The 13,824-nt window shown below is 38.4% G+C and overlaps 1 protein-coding gene across 3 annotated transcripts in view; it reads left to right on the forward strand.

The window, feature by feature from the left end:
- Positions 1-13,824, forward strand: part of KDM2A (lysine demethylase 2A) — a 69,237-nt gene that overhangs the window by 52,875 nt on the left and 2,538 nt on the right. For all 3 annotated transcript variants that reach the window (XM_034420390.3, XM_034420388.3, XM_087881584.1), the window contains exons 14-21: positions 2,762-2,845; positions 3,308-3,574; positions 3,755-3,886; positions 3,993-4,082; positions 9,680-10,389; positions 11,739-11,902; positions 12,339-12,497; positions 12,657-12,872. In XM_034420390.3, coding sequence (XP_034276281.1) covers positions 2,762-2,845; positions 3,308-3,574; positions 3,755-3,886; positions 3,993-4,082; positions 9,680-10,389; positions 11,739-11,902; positions 12,339-12,497; positions 12,657-12,872 — 1,822 coding nt within the window. The remainder of the gene's footprint in view (positions 1-2,761; positions 2,846-3,307; positions 3,575-3,754; positions 3,887-3,992; positions 4,083-9,679; positions 10,390-11,738; positions 11,903-12,338; positions 12,498-12,656; positions 12,873-13,824) is intronic.

The raw sequence follows: 13,824 nt of genomic DNA on the forward strand, positions 1-13,824 counted from the left end.
CAGCATTGTTTGCAGGCAGAGGAAGCTTCCGCTGAAGGGTTCTGGAAGGAGCATGCTCCGGCGAGGCAGCTGCTCGGGCTGACAAGAGTTGTAAAAAGTGGCCCCGTTTCACCGAAATTCTCGCCTGGGAGAACGAAGGATTGGATGGGAGCAAACTTGTACACCTTGGGGAAAAGATCGAAACCGAAGCGGTAACCGGGCAGAACAGAAAACAAAGAGACTAGTAGGAAACTTCCTTGCGAGACTCTCGGCTGCTTCGGTGGAACGGGAGCGCGCAAGGTCAGGCAAATCCGGAACTGTGGGGCTGGGTTCAGGATCGGGAAGTGGATTTATGCTGAATGAGCGGATCCTTGCGTTCCCTTGGAGAGCGTTTGATCGGGGTTTACCGGCGGCATTTCCTTTCACGGTGCTTGTCTGCATTTGGAGAGGAGGAGGAGGGGGGGGTGTTTGATTGAAGGGGAAATGCAAGGCCGCTTAGCTTGGCTTTAGAAGGCAGCAAGACCCTCCACTCTACTTCTAAACAAGTTTGCCTGCGATCTGTTGGGTATTTGAAAAAGTAGCATGTTCTCAGAGTAGTTCCGCGAGTACAGTCTTTTTCTGCCCCCGAATGGGTTCCCCGAATGGGAATTGGTGGAACTGGGTGTTGTCGTCCTCGGAGCTTACACGCCTCTGCGGCTCCCCCGAAAGTGCCTCTGACTGAAGGAGTTTGCGTATCCGTCCCCCCCCCCCCTTTTTTTTTTTTTTTTGCCCTGAGCAGCATGTGTGTTCATGCCCTCAAATGCCGACCTTTCCTCTTAAATATGTGCCGTAAGGAAGAGGGCGGGGCTTGGAGACTGCACGTTCTGCTGGGCTAGCCGCGACAGTCACTTCCTTCCACCCACGGTTTTTTTTTTTTTTCTTCTTGAAGGGTGGGGAAACAGCTGCAAAGCAGGGTGGATTAAAAATCCGTTAAAAAAATTAAACCCAATTAAGCTTTGTTAAAACACGCAGATCTTCTTTTTTTTTTTTTTGAATGGGCGCTTGATCTATATTGAAGTTTACCTTCGCTTTTAAAAGGAATTCTATAAAGCATTCTTGTCAACTGCATTGTAACTTCCTAAAATAAACCCAAAGTAAAATTGTAGGTCTCATAAAACTCTCATAAAAGGCTGCAATTCTGTTATTTAAATTACAAATGTTGAAGTGGGTAGTGATTCTTGACCTTTAATTGCTATCTGGGATGTGCACTAGTAAAATGGTGTTATCAGTGTGGCAATCCAAGTGATACAACTTTATTCTGACATACACATATGATTTTAATACATGCATGTTGCAAGAATACTTTATACATCTTTGAAGCAGATAACTACCACCATGCTTATTTATCTGATTGGCAGATTTTATTGCTGTTCCTGTGTTGTTGCTGAAGTGCAATTTTATTTTAATTTTGAAGCTCTTCACTTGTATGTTTAATTTTCTATATGAGGAGCTTCCAAAATTTTTAAAAGATAGAGGTTTCTTCCCCTTGACTAGTCAACCAAGGGTGAAAAGGAACATTTCTTTTTCCTGTCTTCTACTTTATTAGGTGGAAAGTGACCTGCTTAAGAATTACTGGTTTGGGCTAAATCAAAACAGTACTGTATGTACAGTTTCTGTGTTATAGGAAAATAACTCTGTCTGATTGGTTTCTAGTTTTTGCTTTTGGAAGTTCCATCTTCGCATTTAAACATCACTTAAATTGTTGCTTATTTCTACATCTGTAAATAAAATGTGCTATTAAAATTCTTTCTTTGAATAGATTTGTATTTGTCATTGTGTAAAGATGATAATCTGCATGATTACAGATTCAAGAGTAGGAGAATTCAGTTTCTTTTGTTGCATATATGTTCATTACTTAGAGCAATCTTATTAATCAGATAAATTAGATAGATACTTTTATATTTGGTTTAGATCCTCAATGTTGGTTTCCCCTAATTTTTGGCAATTTTAAAGTCTCTCGTACTAATAGACATTTCACAGCAGAAGCTTCATATGAGAATATGAATTCCTTGCATTGGTAAGTGCCAGCAAGAGCAAGCCCAGCCCATGCAGTGTTCTTTCCATCTTGGCAGCAAGAAACACTGCACTCCCTGCACAAGGCAATGCCAGTAATGTAACCATAGTAACCCCAAGTAAATAAAGCACATCTGAAACGGCAATCAAGAGTGGGTGGTTGTGGGGTGGACAGCAGGAGCATCAGAAACAAGGAGGAAAAACATTTAGGAAGAGATGCAAAATCACCTATGATTTTAGCCACGTGCTGCTAACACTGAGCAACAGACTGGTGACTCAGGTTATTTAGTGCTACAGTATATGAGAAAGAAAGACATGAACATTAAAGCAACATTATTAGAAAAAAAATAGCCTTAATACCCCGCTGTTGAATTTTAGGACCAAATTGTCTGCTTTAAGGTTAAAAGTAAGTCTAATCACCATAGTTCAGCACTGATGCATTCCTTTCTGTATGAGTTGGATATTGTAATTGTATGGAAACAATAAAAATTGAATTGTAAAGAAAGTCCATATATCTGCACAAATTTTTGTTTTTGTTTTTTTAATTGAAGATGGTATATGCTTTTGGTAGTTGAAGTAGATTACGGGTAGCAATATGCAAAATCTTCATTAATAAATGGGACTATTTTTACAGAAAATTACTGTAAGGATGATTAAAAATGTATTGAATAATTTTAAATTTCTATATGAAGTTTAAAGGTATATTTTTATTTTCTCTGTTCTGCTATAGCTATTGCTTGAAGAGTATTCAAACAGTGATCCCAAACTGGCACTTACTGGAATCCCTATTGTCCAGTGGCCGAAGAGGGATAAGGTAAATAATGGTTCTCTGTGTTTGTTCTAATAACTGGAAAATTTGTGCTGAAAATACAAATCCACTGTGTTAAATCCAGCTTCTTTATTTCAACTAAAGAACCAAGAAACAGACTCTTGCTACTGCTTTTATTCCTACAAATGTACGACTGTGGAAATGCATTGCAGAAAGTTAATTAAGGATAATGTACATAGCAGTATTTTTAAAGTGCTGATTTCTAGGAATTATCATTGCCCAAACTCAGAATTAGTTAATGATAAAATCCTGTTATTTAGACATCTTCTCTTTGGGAGCAAACTCCTAACTCTTTTCCCTTTCCATGCATAATTTTTTTCTGTTCTTATATTTAGAGCTTTTCTGCGATTGAATGTCTTATTATTGCATTGTGGTCTTTTGAAAAAAGAATCTTTGGTATTCTATGAATCTCTAGATTTAATACCATTTTTTCCCCTCCACTGACAGCTCAAGTTTCAGACTCGGCCAAAGTTAAGATTACCTGCCATCCCTATCACCAAGCCCCATACCATGAAACCAGCTCCACGACCTGCAACTGTGAGACCCACAGTCTCTCCTATAGTATCTGGTGCACGAAGGAGGCGGGTGCGATGTCGTAAATGCAAGGCCTGCCTGCAGGGTGAATGTGGCTTGTGTCATTACTGCAAGGATATGAAGAAATTTGGAGGGCCTGGTCGCATGAAACAGTCTTGTATTTTAAGGCAATGTTTGGCGGTAAGTGATGCTACAGGAGAAAAACCAGTTGTGTTCACAAAAGAAATAAACTTTGATTTGTGCAAATGAAAGGGATGAAGCCTGTGATTCTTTTTGAAAATATCCCTGAATCCAAACCCAAAGCTATACTTGAAGTCCAGATAGAAATTTCTGATATGATTTCTTGTTTTAACTTTGTAGCCCAGACTGCCCCATTCTGTCACATGCGCACTTTGTGGCGAGGTAGATAAGAACGAAGATTCCCAGGACTTTGACAAGAAACTAATGGAGTGCTGCATCTGCAATGAAATTGTTCATCCTGGCTGTTTACAGGTGAGGAGATTTAAATTCCATACAGACACCTTGATTTACTTTGCTATAAAAATGACACCAACATTAGTCTCATTGGAAATTATTGCTGAGTTTCTCTCTTCTGCAGATGGATGGGGAAGGGCTACTGAATGAAGAATTGCCAAATTGCTGGGAATGTCCAAAGTGTTACAAGGGAGATGAAGCAGAGAAAGGCCAGGTAAAGAAGTGATATTTTTTTATTGGTTGTGCATAGTATTCTGCTCTTGAGTAACGAGACAAACTCTTGTTTGCGGAGGGGCTCAATATTTCATGTAGCTTTTATGACTGGGAAGGTGAGATTGGTGCAGCATCTCAGTTTCTTGATTTGTTTATGTGTATTGAGAACAATTTGCAGAAAGTGCATCAGCAGTTCTAGTTAGTGAGCTTTGGGTGTTGTTGCGGAAAATACCTGCATCTTTTAATGAGCATAAGAGAGACTGTGCATTGTTCATAATAAGCAGATTGCTTCACAGTTGGGTCTTATGACCTTTCTGGAATCTATTAAATTATGACATTTTGCCAGGGGGGAGATCAGCCTCCAGCTATTAAATGGTGACTACATGACAGTGCGAAAGCTGCAAAGTTGGGCTGTTGGGCCTGCTACCCCAACAAAGATCTTTCTAGTGAAAACTATCCAAGGTGGTAATCCCTTTCTGAGCATTGCAAGAGCTATTTCCAAATGGGAGAATATTTGCCCTCTGGGTGGCCCTTTGATACTTCATTCTAGTCCTAAGTAACTCAGATCATAGTAGTAAGGAGTCCTTGTATGAGCCATTGATTATGACGTACTATATGTGAAATATTGTTCAGCAAGGGAAGAACTTGACTCATAACCTGAATACTTGCTGGAGAATTAAATCTTGCCAAAAAAGTAGCATCTTCCTAATCTGTATTTTAAATTAGCAACTCAAAGAAGCTGTGTTTTATTTCAGTCTGGAAGAATAATTAGCTTACTTTTCACATCCACTCATCTGCTTCTTCTGGTACATGTATGCGATACGCTATTAAAACTTCCTAGTTATATTTTGTACCTTGGCATAGATAGTCTTGAGCATATATTGCTTTAAACTTTGGTTTAAAATGGTAAAATACACATTTGTACAATCGGTACAGATAATTTGAGGCCAATTGGAAGAAGAAAATATATTGCATTCAAATGGATTAAAGGGTTTGTGGAAGAAAGATTATTCTGGTTACAGTCAGTTAAATTTATAGGACACTCAACTCCCAGCAACCGGATGATTAACAAATTGTTAAAAACATTTTAAAAGTAACAAAACAAGAAACACAAAAGAAAAGAAAGATAGCAGAGAAAAACTTGGATGGGAACAAGGAAAAGGAATGAAAGGAGCACCAGCCATCTTTCCAAAGATCTGAGCAATGGGCCATATGTTGGGGGCCCTTTGAAATATCAGTAGAGTGAGGGCTGTTTGAATCTCAGAGGGAGAACCACATCCCAGATGACAGGTACTGCTACCTGCTACATGATCAAGCCAATTGCAACCTTTTCTAGTCCTAGAGGCTTTGCTTACAGTCACTCTGCCTTGGTCACTTCCCATCTAGATTACCACAATGTTTCAACTGGTCCAGAATGTGGCAGTGTGGATAGTAATGGGGGTTCATAGGTTTGCCAACATAACACTTCTATTGTGCAAGCTGCACTGACTTCCAGTTCATTTGCAGGTGGAAATAAAGGTACTGGTCATCATCTTGAAAGCCCCAGATGGCATGAAGCCAAGTTATCTGCAGGGACCACTTTTCCCTAAGGATATTTACCAGTCAGACCAGGTCAGATAGGTCAGGAAGCTCCCCTAAATACTATTTAATAGGAGCTAGGAAGCATGTCTTTCCCATGGCAGCCCTTACCCTATGGCTGTGATGGCACCCATGCCCAAAGTGGCACACAGAGCCATGTTGCCTAACATATGTGACGTCATCCGTTCCTCTTCCAGGTTTTTTGCGCACATGCGCGCACAATGATCAGCTGGCCTTCGTGCATGTGGCAGTGCAGGAAACTGGAAGAGCTGGTCTTCCCTTTTCCTGCGTGAGCAGTCAAGCGTGCATGCATGTCAGAAAGCCAGAAGACTAGCTGTCCGGTGTGCATGCGTGTGCCGGAAACTGACCCAAATGAGCGTGCACGTTCCCTTTTCGGCACTCAGTGCCAAAAAGGTTCACCATCACTGCCCTATGGGAATCTTGTCCCCTGAAGTTTCACAGGCTTCCATGTTTTTAGCCTTCTGTAAGGCTTTTCCCCCAAGTGTAGGGAGAGGATTAGATAATGGCACATTAACAGGGATTGGTATCAGATTTTTCTTGTTGTGATGTTTTATGTATTGACTGGTTGTTGGTTTTTTTTATAGTTTATAAAGTGATTTTATATGCCTTTTAATTTTTGATCGGGAGCCACCCAGAGTTGGCTGAAAGATGGGTAGCTATAGAAGTGTTTTAAATAAATTATGACTGCAGTAATATAGATCTCAATGTGTTTCTCTGAGCTTCTCCCCATAGAACTAAATGCCAAATTTTAATATGAAACAGAAATAACATAATTTGCATTATATCTATACATCCTGATGCTTAATCAATAGTCCAGGTTGGAAGTCCAATTTGTTTCCATTTTATTTCACAAAGGAAAATTATATAAGCTAGAAAGGCAAACTTTGTGAAGAACAGCAATTTTAATAATGCATTAAACATATATTTCAGAGGGTCAAAGCAGTAAAGGAGCAACTTGAATCACTTTCATGAATATTACCAGTTACAAAAGAAGAAGGAAGGAAATAATTTTGTGCTTTGCACTCTAACTTCTTGTCTGGGAATAGCAGGAAGGGAAGGGAGGAAAAACCCAGACAAAAAGGCCAGGGGTGGGGGGAGTGATGAGGAGGGAAATAAAAAAGTACTGCAGTAGAAAGCTGTGGAGATAAGGAGGAACAATGGGAAAAAATTAAGAAATAAAAGGGATAAAAATAATGTTCTCAACAAAAAATACAGACCCTTTCTTCTGTACTTATAATCAAGCATTCTCAAAAATCTAAAAATTCTATAGCAGCTATGTTTGCATAACTAGTAATTTAGCAGATTGTTTCTGCTAAGAAACTGGCAACTCTTTCCACTGAGGCAGTACCGGCCTCTTAAATGCTGTAGTGTGCCCTCTTTCCTTTGTGCTTCCTTTTCTTCATGTTCCATCCACATAACTTCATCTCTGCTTCCTTTCTATGCCACACAGGAAGTGAAGAGTGATGACACAGCCTGTCTTTTCTCCTTTTGCTCTCAATATCTCACATGATGCTGCTATGCTTGCACTTTCCCTAAGGGAAAAGACACGTTTTATGTTTTTCTTAATTTGAAAGTATCAAGAGTGCAAAGAGGAGTTCTCAATCTCTGCTGAGATGTTAGTACACTAAGTGTTGCACAGGGACCTCCGACTGTCAACCTTTTTTTTTTCTTTTAAAAAGTTTATTTTATTTTATAAACAAGCAAACAATACATAATCATTCAATATATCTTTTGAATACATCTTTTGTGTCTTCTTTTTACTCCTCCAATATTTATCATATCTTAATATTATCATTTCCTTTATTATAACATTTCCCCCACTTTTCTTACTTCTCTATTAATACATTTATCTATCTTTTAATTTTATTAAAAATTAGACAATAATTTTATCCTCAACAACCTTCAACCCCCCCTCCCCACCCCCACCCCCGACTTCTCAGAGCAAAAACAGGGTGTAACATTAAACAAGCATAAGCTAAAATATACTAACTTACTACAAGATTCAAAACTCCCTCACACTCTTTAACTGCTCTTTTAAAAATTATTCATCAGCCTCCCCTTTTAAAATTCTAAATTAAACATTTTAAAACTTTCTTTAAAGCATATCTTTTTTAGAAAAAAAATATTATTTTAGGTTAAACTTTTTAAAATTTCTTAATACCTTCAATAAAACATTCTTCAAGATATAAGTTTCAAACCTTTTTTTTTTTAAAGGCTATCTATTCAATTTTAAATTAACCATTTTAATACTTCAATAAGTTTTAAAAAACACTTCAATAAAACATTCTTCAGAATATAACCTTAAAGATACTATTAATCCATTGAGTTAAATTATTTCTAACTCTTGAGTTCATTCTTCAAAATATCAATTTCAAAACTTTCAGGAAGCTATCCATTAACTTTGAAGTTAACCATTTTAATACCTCGATAATTTTTAAAAAGCTATCCATTTTTAGTTAAACATTTTTACTTAAACTTAAAAAATAATAATTTCAGTAAGCTTTTCAAATTTATTATTAAGATCCTCCCCAAAAGAAATTAATCTTCAATTCTTCCTTTCTTTCTATATTTTTCCAGTCCTTCTTCTTCAATAATACTTCCTTCTTCAGCATTGCTCCTTCCCCTGCTTTTATTTTTGAAAATTTTTGAATATGGATTTGAGGCTGATGCATCTTCGGAATTCGTTCTCTTCTGAGAGTTATCTCCTTTAATTTGAAACCTCCATTTCGACTCTTCCTGCTTATATAATCAGTCACTTCATTCTTTAAAAATTGATTCTGACTGTAAAGCCAAAAATTGTCACGGTAAAGTTTATCAGTCTGCAGGAAAGAGTCTATTTGCTGCTTTTCAATTAACTGCATAGAAGCCTCTGCCAAAACCTCTGTGTCCAGTGTGCTAACTTCTATCTTGATCCTGACAGCGTCTTTTCTCTGCTCCAAAGTTACATCAGCTTGATTAATTTCTTCCTCTTTTCCAGCCAGCAAATCATTGTTGTTCTCCAGATTTTGATTTTGAACAGTCCTTTTAATTGATTCTAATATAACAGAAGTATGAAAATTTAAAAGTTCTTGTAAAACCTTTACAGTCACAACTTGTGAATTTGCTGGCTCATATAATAATGATCCTCCATCCTTGATGTCAGCCATATTTCAATTTTCACTTTAAATTTATTCAGCTATCAGGTCAATAAGTCCAATTATTTTCCACACAATTTAGAAGTATAAATTAGTTGAAGTCAATACCATAGTCTTTTCCATTACACTACCACTTTAAATCTTTTTGTGTAATCCAGTAGCTTTAATAATGTTGCTAACTTTAACGATCACTTTCACTAGTAATAAGTTTCGTTTTAATGCCCTTAAGCGCCATCTTTTTTCTTTTTCTTTTAAACGGAGTTAAAGTTCAGTACTTGCATTTTTTGTTCTCCTGATTTTACTTTGCCAGCATCCAGGGTCAAATTTTCTCATAGTCCTTAAAATTACATTGCTGGTGTGGTCGCGACCCCTTGTTCTGCATAAAGCAGAATCGTCCCAGATCCGGAGCACTGAAGGGCTTTCAGGGAGCTCTCACCCTACAAACCCCAGGCTAAAAAAAAAACAAACCTGGGGGTCTAGGGGAGCTCTACCCAGACCCTTCTGCTCTTCTCTCTCCCTTTTTCCCTGGGGGAGAGTTTCGAGCCGCTAGACAGCTGATTTTCGCTGTTCTAGCGGCAAACGTAATCACGGGGCTGGAGCTCCTAAAGGAGCGTCCATTCGGGGAACGCGGAGCCACCGGAAGTTCCGACTGTCAGCCTTTTAATGTAGTAAATCAGAGTATATTTCCCATTCTCAATTATTTTTCTAGTTGAAAAAAATGTAGGCTTCTGCTTGGCAACCATAGAGAGAAAAAGAGAGAGCTTTCGAGTATCATATTTATCCCTGATCTATGGTATTCATTCCAAGGCCCAAACTCCTGCTATTTGATATTTAAATGGTAACTTAATATCGTTCACTTTTTTAGAAACGGAAAATGGATGATGGTGATGATGACACAGTTCAAGCCAAAGTCCTACGTCCCTTGCGTAGCTGTGAGGAACCTCTGACTCCACCACCCCACTCCCCTACCCCAATGCTGCAGCTGATCCATGATCCCGTGTCACCTCGAAGTATAGTGACGCGGTCCTCTCCAGGGGCAGGTCCTAGTGACCATCATGGTGCCAGTCGGGATGAACGCTTTAAGAGACGACAGATGCTTCGACTGCAGGGCACAGAACGTACAGTTGTGCGGGAAAAGGAAAACAACCCTAGTGGCAAGAAAGAGCTTTCAGAGGTAGAAAAAGCCAAGCTTCATGGTTCATATCTCACAGTCACATTGCAAAGACCTACCAAAGACGTGCATGGCACTTCAATTGTACCCAAGTTGCAGGCAATCACTGCCTCCACTAATCTGAGACACTCCCCCCGTGTGGTCATGCGCCAAAGTTCAGCCAGGACACCCCAGCGGGGTGGAGATGAAGAAGTAGCAGAGGAGGAAGAGGAAGAGGAAAGTGCAGATGATGAAGAAGAGAGTGCTGAGGAAAATGGGGCAGCCAGGCTAAATGGACAGGGGGGCAGGGCATCAGATGGTGAGGAAATCTGGATGCAAAAGGAAGTATGGATGTCTGTCTTCCGATACCTTACTCGCAAGGAGCTTTGTGAATGTATGCGTGTATGCAAAACCTGGTACAAATGGTAAGTGTACAGAAATTACTGCCAGAGCAGTTTTTACAGCTCATTTCTACAATACCTTTATTTTTCACAGTGTCTTACACAATCCTTACATACCACCCAAAAAACTTAGATCAGGTTGTATTTGCTGGACCTCAACTGACAGATTTATGAATAAGCAAAAATGGGGATACAAAAAAGGAATAAATATATTTATGCAACAATATTTGTCTATACAGAATGTCTAGCGTGTAGATATTGGCTCCATGCTCAAGTGACAATTTGAGAAAAATAATAAATGTACAGATTATAAGCAAGTGTTTTGCTAGTAATAGCTAAATATGGAATCATGTTCATTGGAAGCATATATTCTGGATTGATCTGGTGTAATATTTTACACACCACAATCTGGGCATGACTTAAGTATGTTACAATATTCTAAAGAGAACTGCCATCTGGTGCATTTTAAAATCGCTGCATTCTGAGTTTTATGTTCAAGCATTTATATATCAAAGTAAAGATCTGTTCTATCAGTAAATTATATTTAAAGCACTTTGCTTTGATTCTTTGTTCATATCTTCTTTCAGTGCAAAAGACTATGAGCTTTTAAGTGTACAGCACTTAATATTGGAATATGTAGGTATACACTGAGAATATGTATGAGTTCACATTACAAATCTCTGCAACTGAAATATTCAATCTGTGTGTATTGTTACGCAATTCTTTGGTCTCTGCATAAGTTTCATACCTGCCTCTTCAGTCTCTTTGTTGTGGAAAAAAATCCTACCTCGGCCTGCCATAGGAACTGGTTTATGGTTGAAGTCAAATAGCAAGCATGAACCATCATTTGGATTTTTTTTCTAGTTCTCTGTCTTTGTGCTTTGAATGAGATATTTTCATATGTAGTGAACATCATCTATCTATAGGAATTGGGAGGGAGTAAATGTGTCAATGATTATCCAGAAAAATTGCTCTAATCATTGCAAAGTTTCATAGATCCAAATGCACTGTTTGAAAGATTATTGTACAGCAGTGATCTAACTACTGTAAAAAGCCATGTCCAAACTTACCTTTGTAAATAGAAAAAGTTAACTTTCATCTAAAAAATAAAAGCATAAAGATATATATGTGGTGAAGAATTGGAAGGTAACTATGGCCAAGACAGAAAAAATAAGCTACTTATACCCATGTGATATCTCAAGCTATAACTTTCCTGTCTAGACTTTGTTTCAGAGTATATACTGATTCACTACACTATAATAACCTTAGTCTTGCCCCAAAAGATAGCTGTGAGAGACTTGTCAGGAACTGTTTAAGTATATATAAGTGATGTAGGAAAGTATGTTCTCTATCTAAATCAATATATTTGATAGGTGCGGTGATAGAAGATTGTGGACGAAGATTGACTTAAGCAGATATAAGTCCATCACACCCATGGCTCTTGGTGGTGTAATCAGGAGGCAACCAGTCAGCCTTGACCTCAGCTGGACCAATATTTCTAGAAAACAGCTTACCTGGCTCATCAACAGATTACCAGGTATGTACCTTTATCGGGTTGGATGCATCTTTCTGTCATAGCATTATGACATTAAAACCTCACATTAAAGGTTTCCCATTGAACAGATTAATCTCCTGTGATAGTTGATCACTAAGATTGTTTGTGAATACAGTTTAGGATTCTGATTATAATAATATGGTATTCCTTTGCTTTCCCAAAGATAACCCTAGATTAGTTTTGTTACTTGGCCTAACTCTTAACATGCTATGAGGCAAATGTTAATGGGTTATCAAAGAAGCATTGTTCTTATACTATGGATATTGTTCTTATACTGTGGACCTCAGCAATGGTCAACTATTGCCTCACACTTATAATTTGGAATGAAGGTTCAAAGTAGAAGTCCAGTAGCCAGGGTCCTGGAAATATATACAGAAAATTATTTAAAAGATTTTCACATCTGTCTATCATTCAACAGGCCTCAAAGACCTCATCTTAGCAGGCTGCTCCTGGTCAGCAGTATCTGCTCTCAGTACCTCTACCTGCCCCCTTCTCAGGACCCTCGATCTTCGGTGGGCAGTAGGAATCAAGGATCCTCAGATTCGGGACTTGCTGACACCTCCATCAGATAAACCCAGTATGTTTGTTTTCCATTTGCATAAAGCAAGAATTTCTGGAGCACTTGTGGGAGGCAGACAGATTGATAATGAGTAGAATTAAAAAGGGAAGTTTGGAGCTGAAATATACAATAGTTGTTTTTTGTGCCCTTTCAATGTTATTGTGTATCATACAATAGGTCAAGACAATCGCAGCAAACTCCGTAACATGATAGACTTCCGATTGGCTGGGCTGGATATTACTGATGCCACACTCCGGCTCATCATTCGCCACATGCCTGCGCTCTCACGACTTGATCTTAGTCACTGCAATCACCTTACAGACCAGTCAGCCAACCTGTTAACAGCTGTGGGATCTTCCACACGAAACTCACTCACTGAAATTAATATGGCAGGTATGTGCACTTGCATTGTTCTTTTTTTTAAAAAAATACATCTCTGCATTCTACCCTGGCAAGAACCACTGACCTGCATGACCTCTGGTTTGTTGCCCTGTGGTTGCAGAAGAGGGCAGTTTTAAGTAGATAGTGACCTCTTTTACTCCCAAGTCACAAACATGGTATCTTTCTGAACCCAAAGTCCTATGAAACATCGAGGTGCTTATCTTCCATATTTCATATGGCAAAAAACTTTTCCTCCAGCATTATTAAATGTGGATAGAGCAAAGCAGTCACCAGACGTAAAAATTACCTTGCATGTATTTGAACTTGGATAGTATTCCATTATAAATATTTTTTAAGAAATGCATTTGAAGTATGTTAAAATTAAATCCTATATATAGTACAAGCATTTTATTGATTGTTGCACATCCACATTCAATAAAAATTGACATATACACCAGAAGGAAAATAATCCTTCAGAAAATGGTCAGAGTTCAGTAGTACTTGTCTTATTCCATAACAGCTCGTCTAATTGTTAATTGTGTCAGCTTGAAGAACTGTTCTGTTACATGCTTAACTGATCAGGGGATCAGACTGTATAAAAGATTAAGAACCGCTAATGGAGAGTTATCCTTTAAATGTGTGCTTCAGTATTCTTGTGCATTTATCTCTCTTCTTCTCTAATATTTTTACACATTGAAGAAGTGAGTGTGAGAGCCAGTTTGGTGTAGTGGTGAGGGTGCTGACCTAGAAACCAGGAGACTGTGAGTTCTAGTCCCAAAATAGGCATGAAAGCCAGCTGGGTGACTTTGGGCCAGTCACTCTGTTAACTCACCTCAGCTCACAGGATTGTTCTGGAGGAAAAAGATGGTGTAAAAGGAGTATTATGTGTGTTTGTACCTTAAGTTACTTATAAAATAATAAAGGCAGGATAAAAACAAAGAAATGAATATTATGTGTATCATAC

The sequence above is a fragment of the Pantherophis guttatus genome, chromosome 1, assembly GCF_059756535.1.
Source record: "Pantherophis guttatus breed Tessera chromosome 1, ASM5975653v1, whole genome shotgun sequence".
Taxonomy (NCBI): Eukaryota; Metazoa; Chordata; class Lepidosauria; order Squamata; family Colubridae; genus Pantherophis; species Pantherophis guttatus.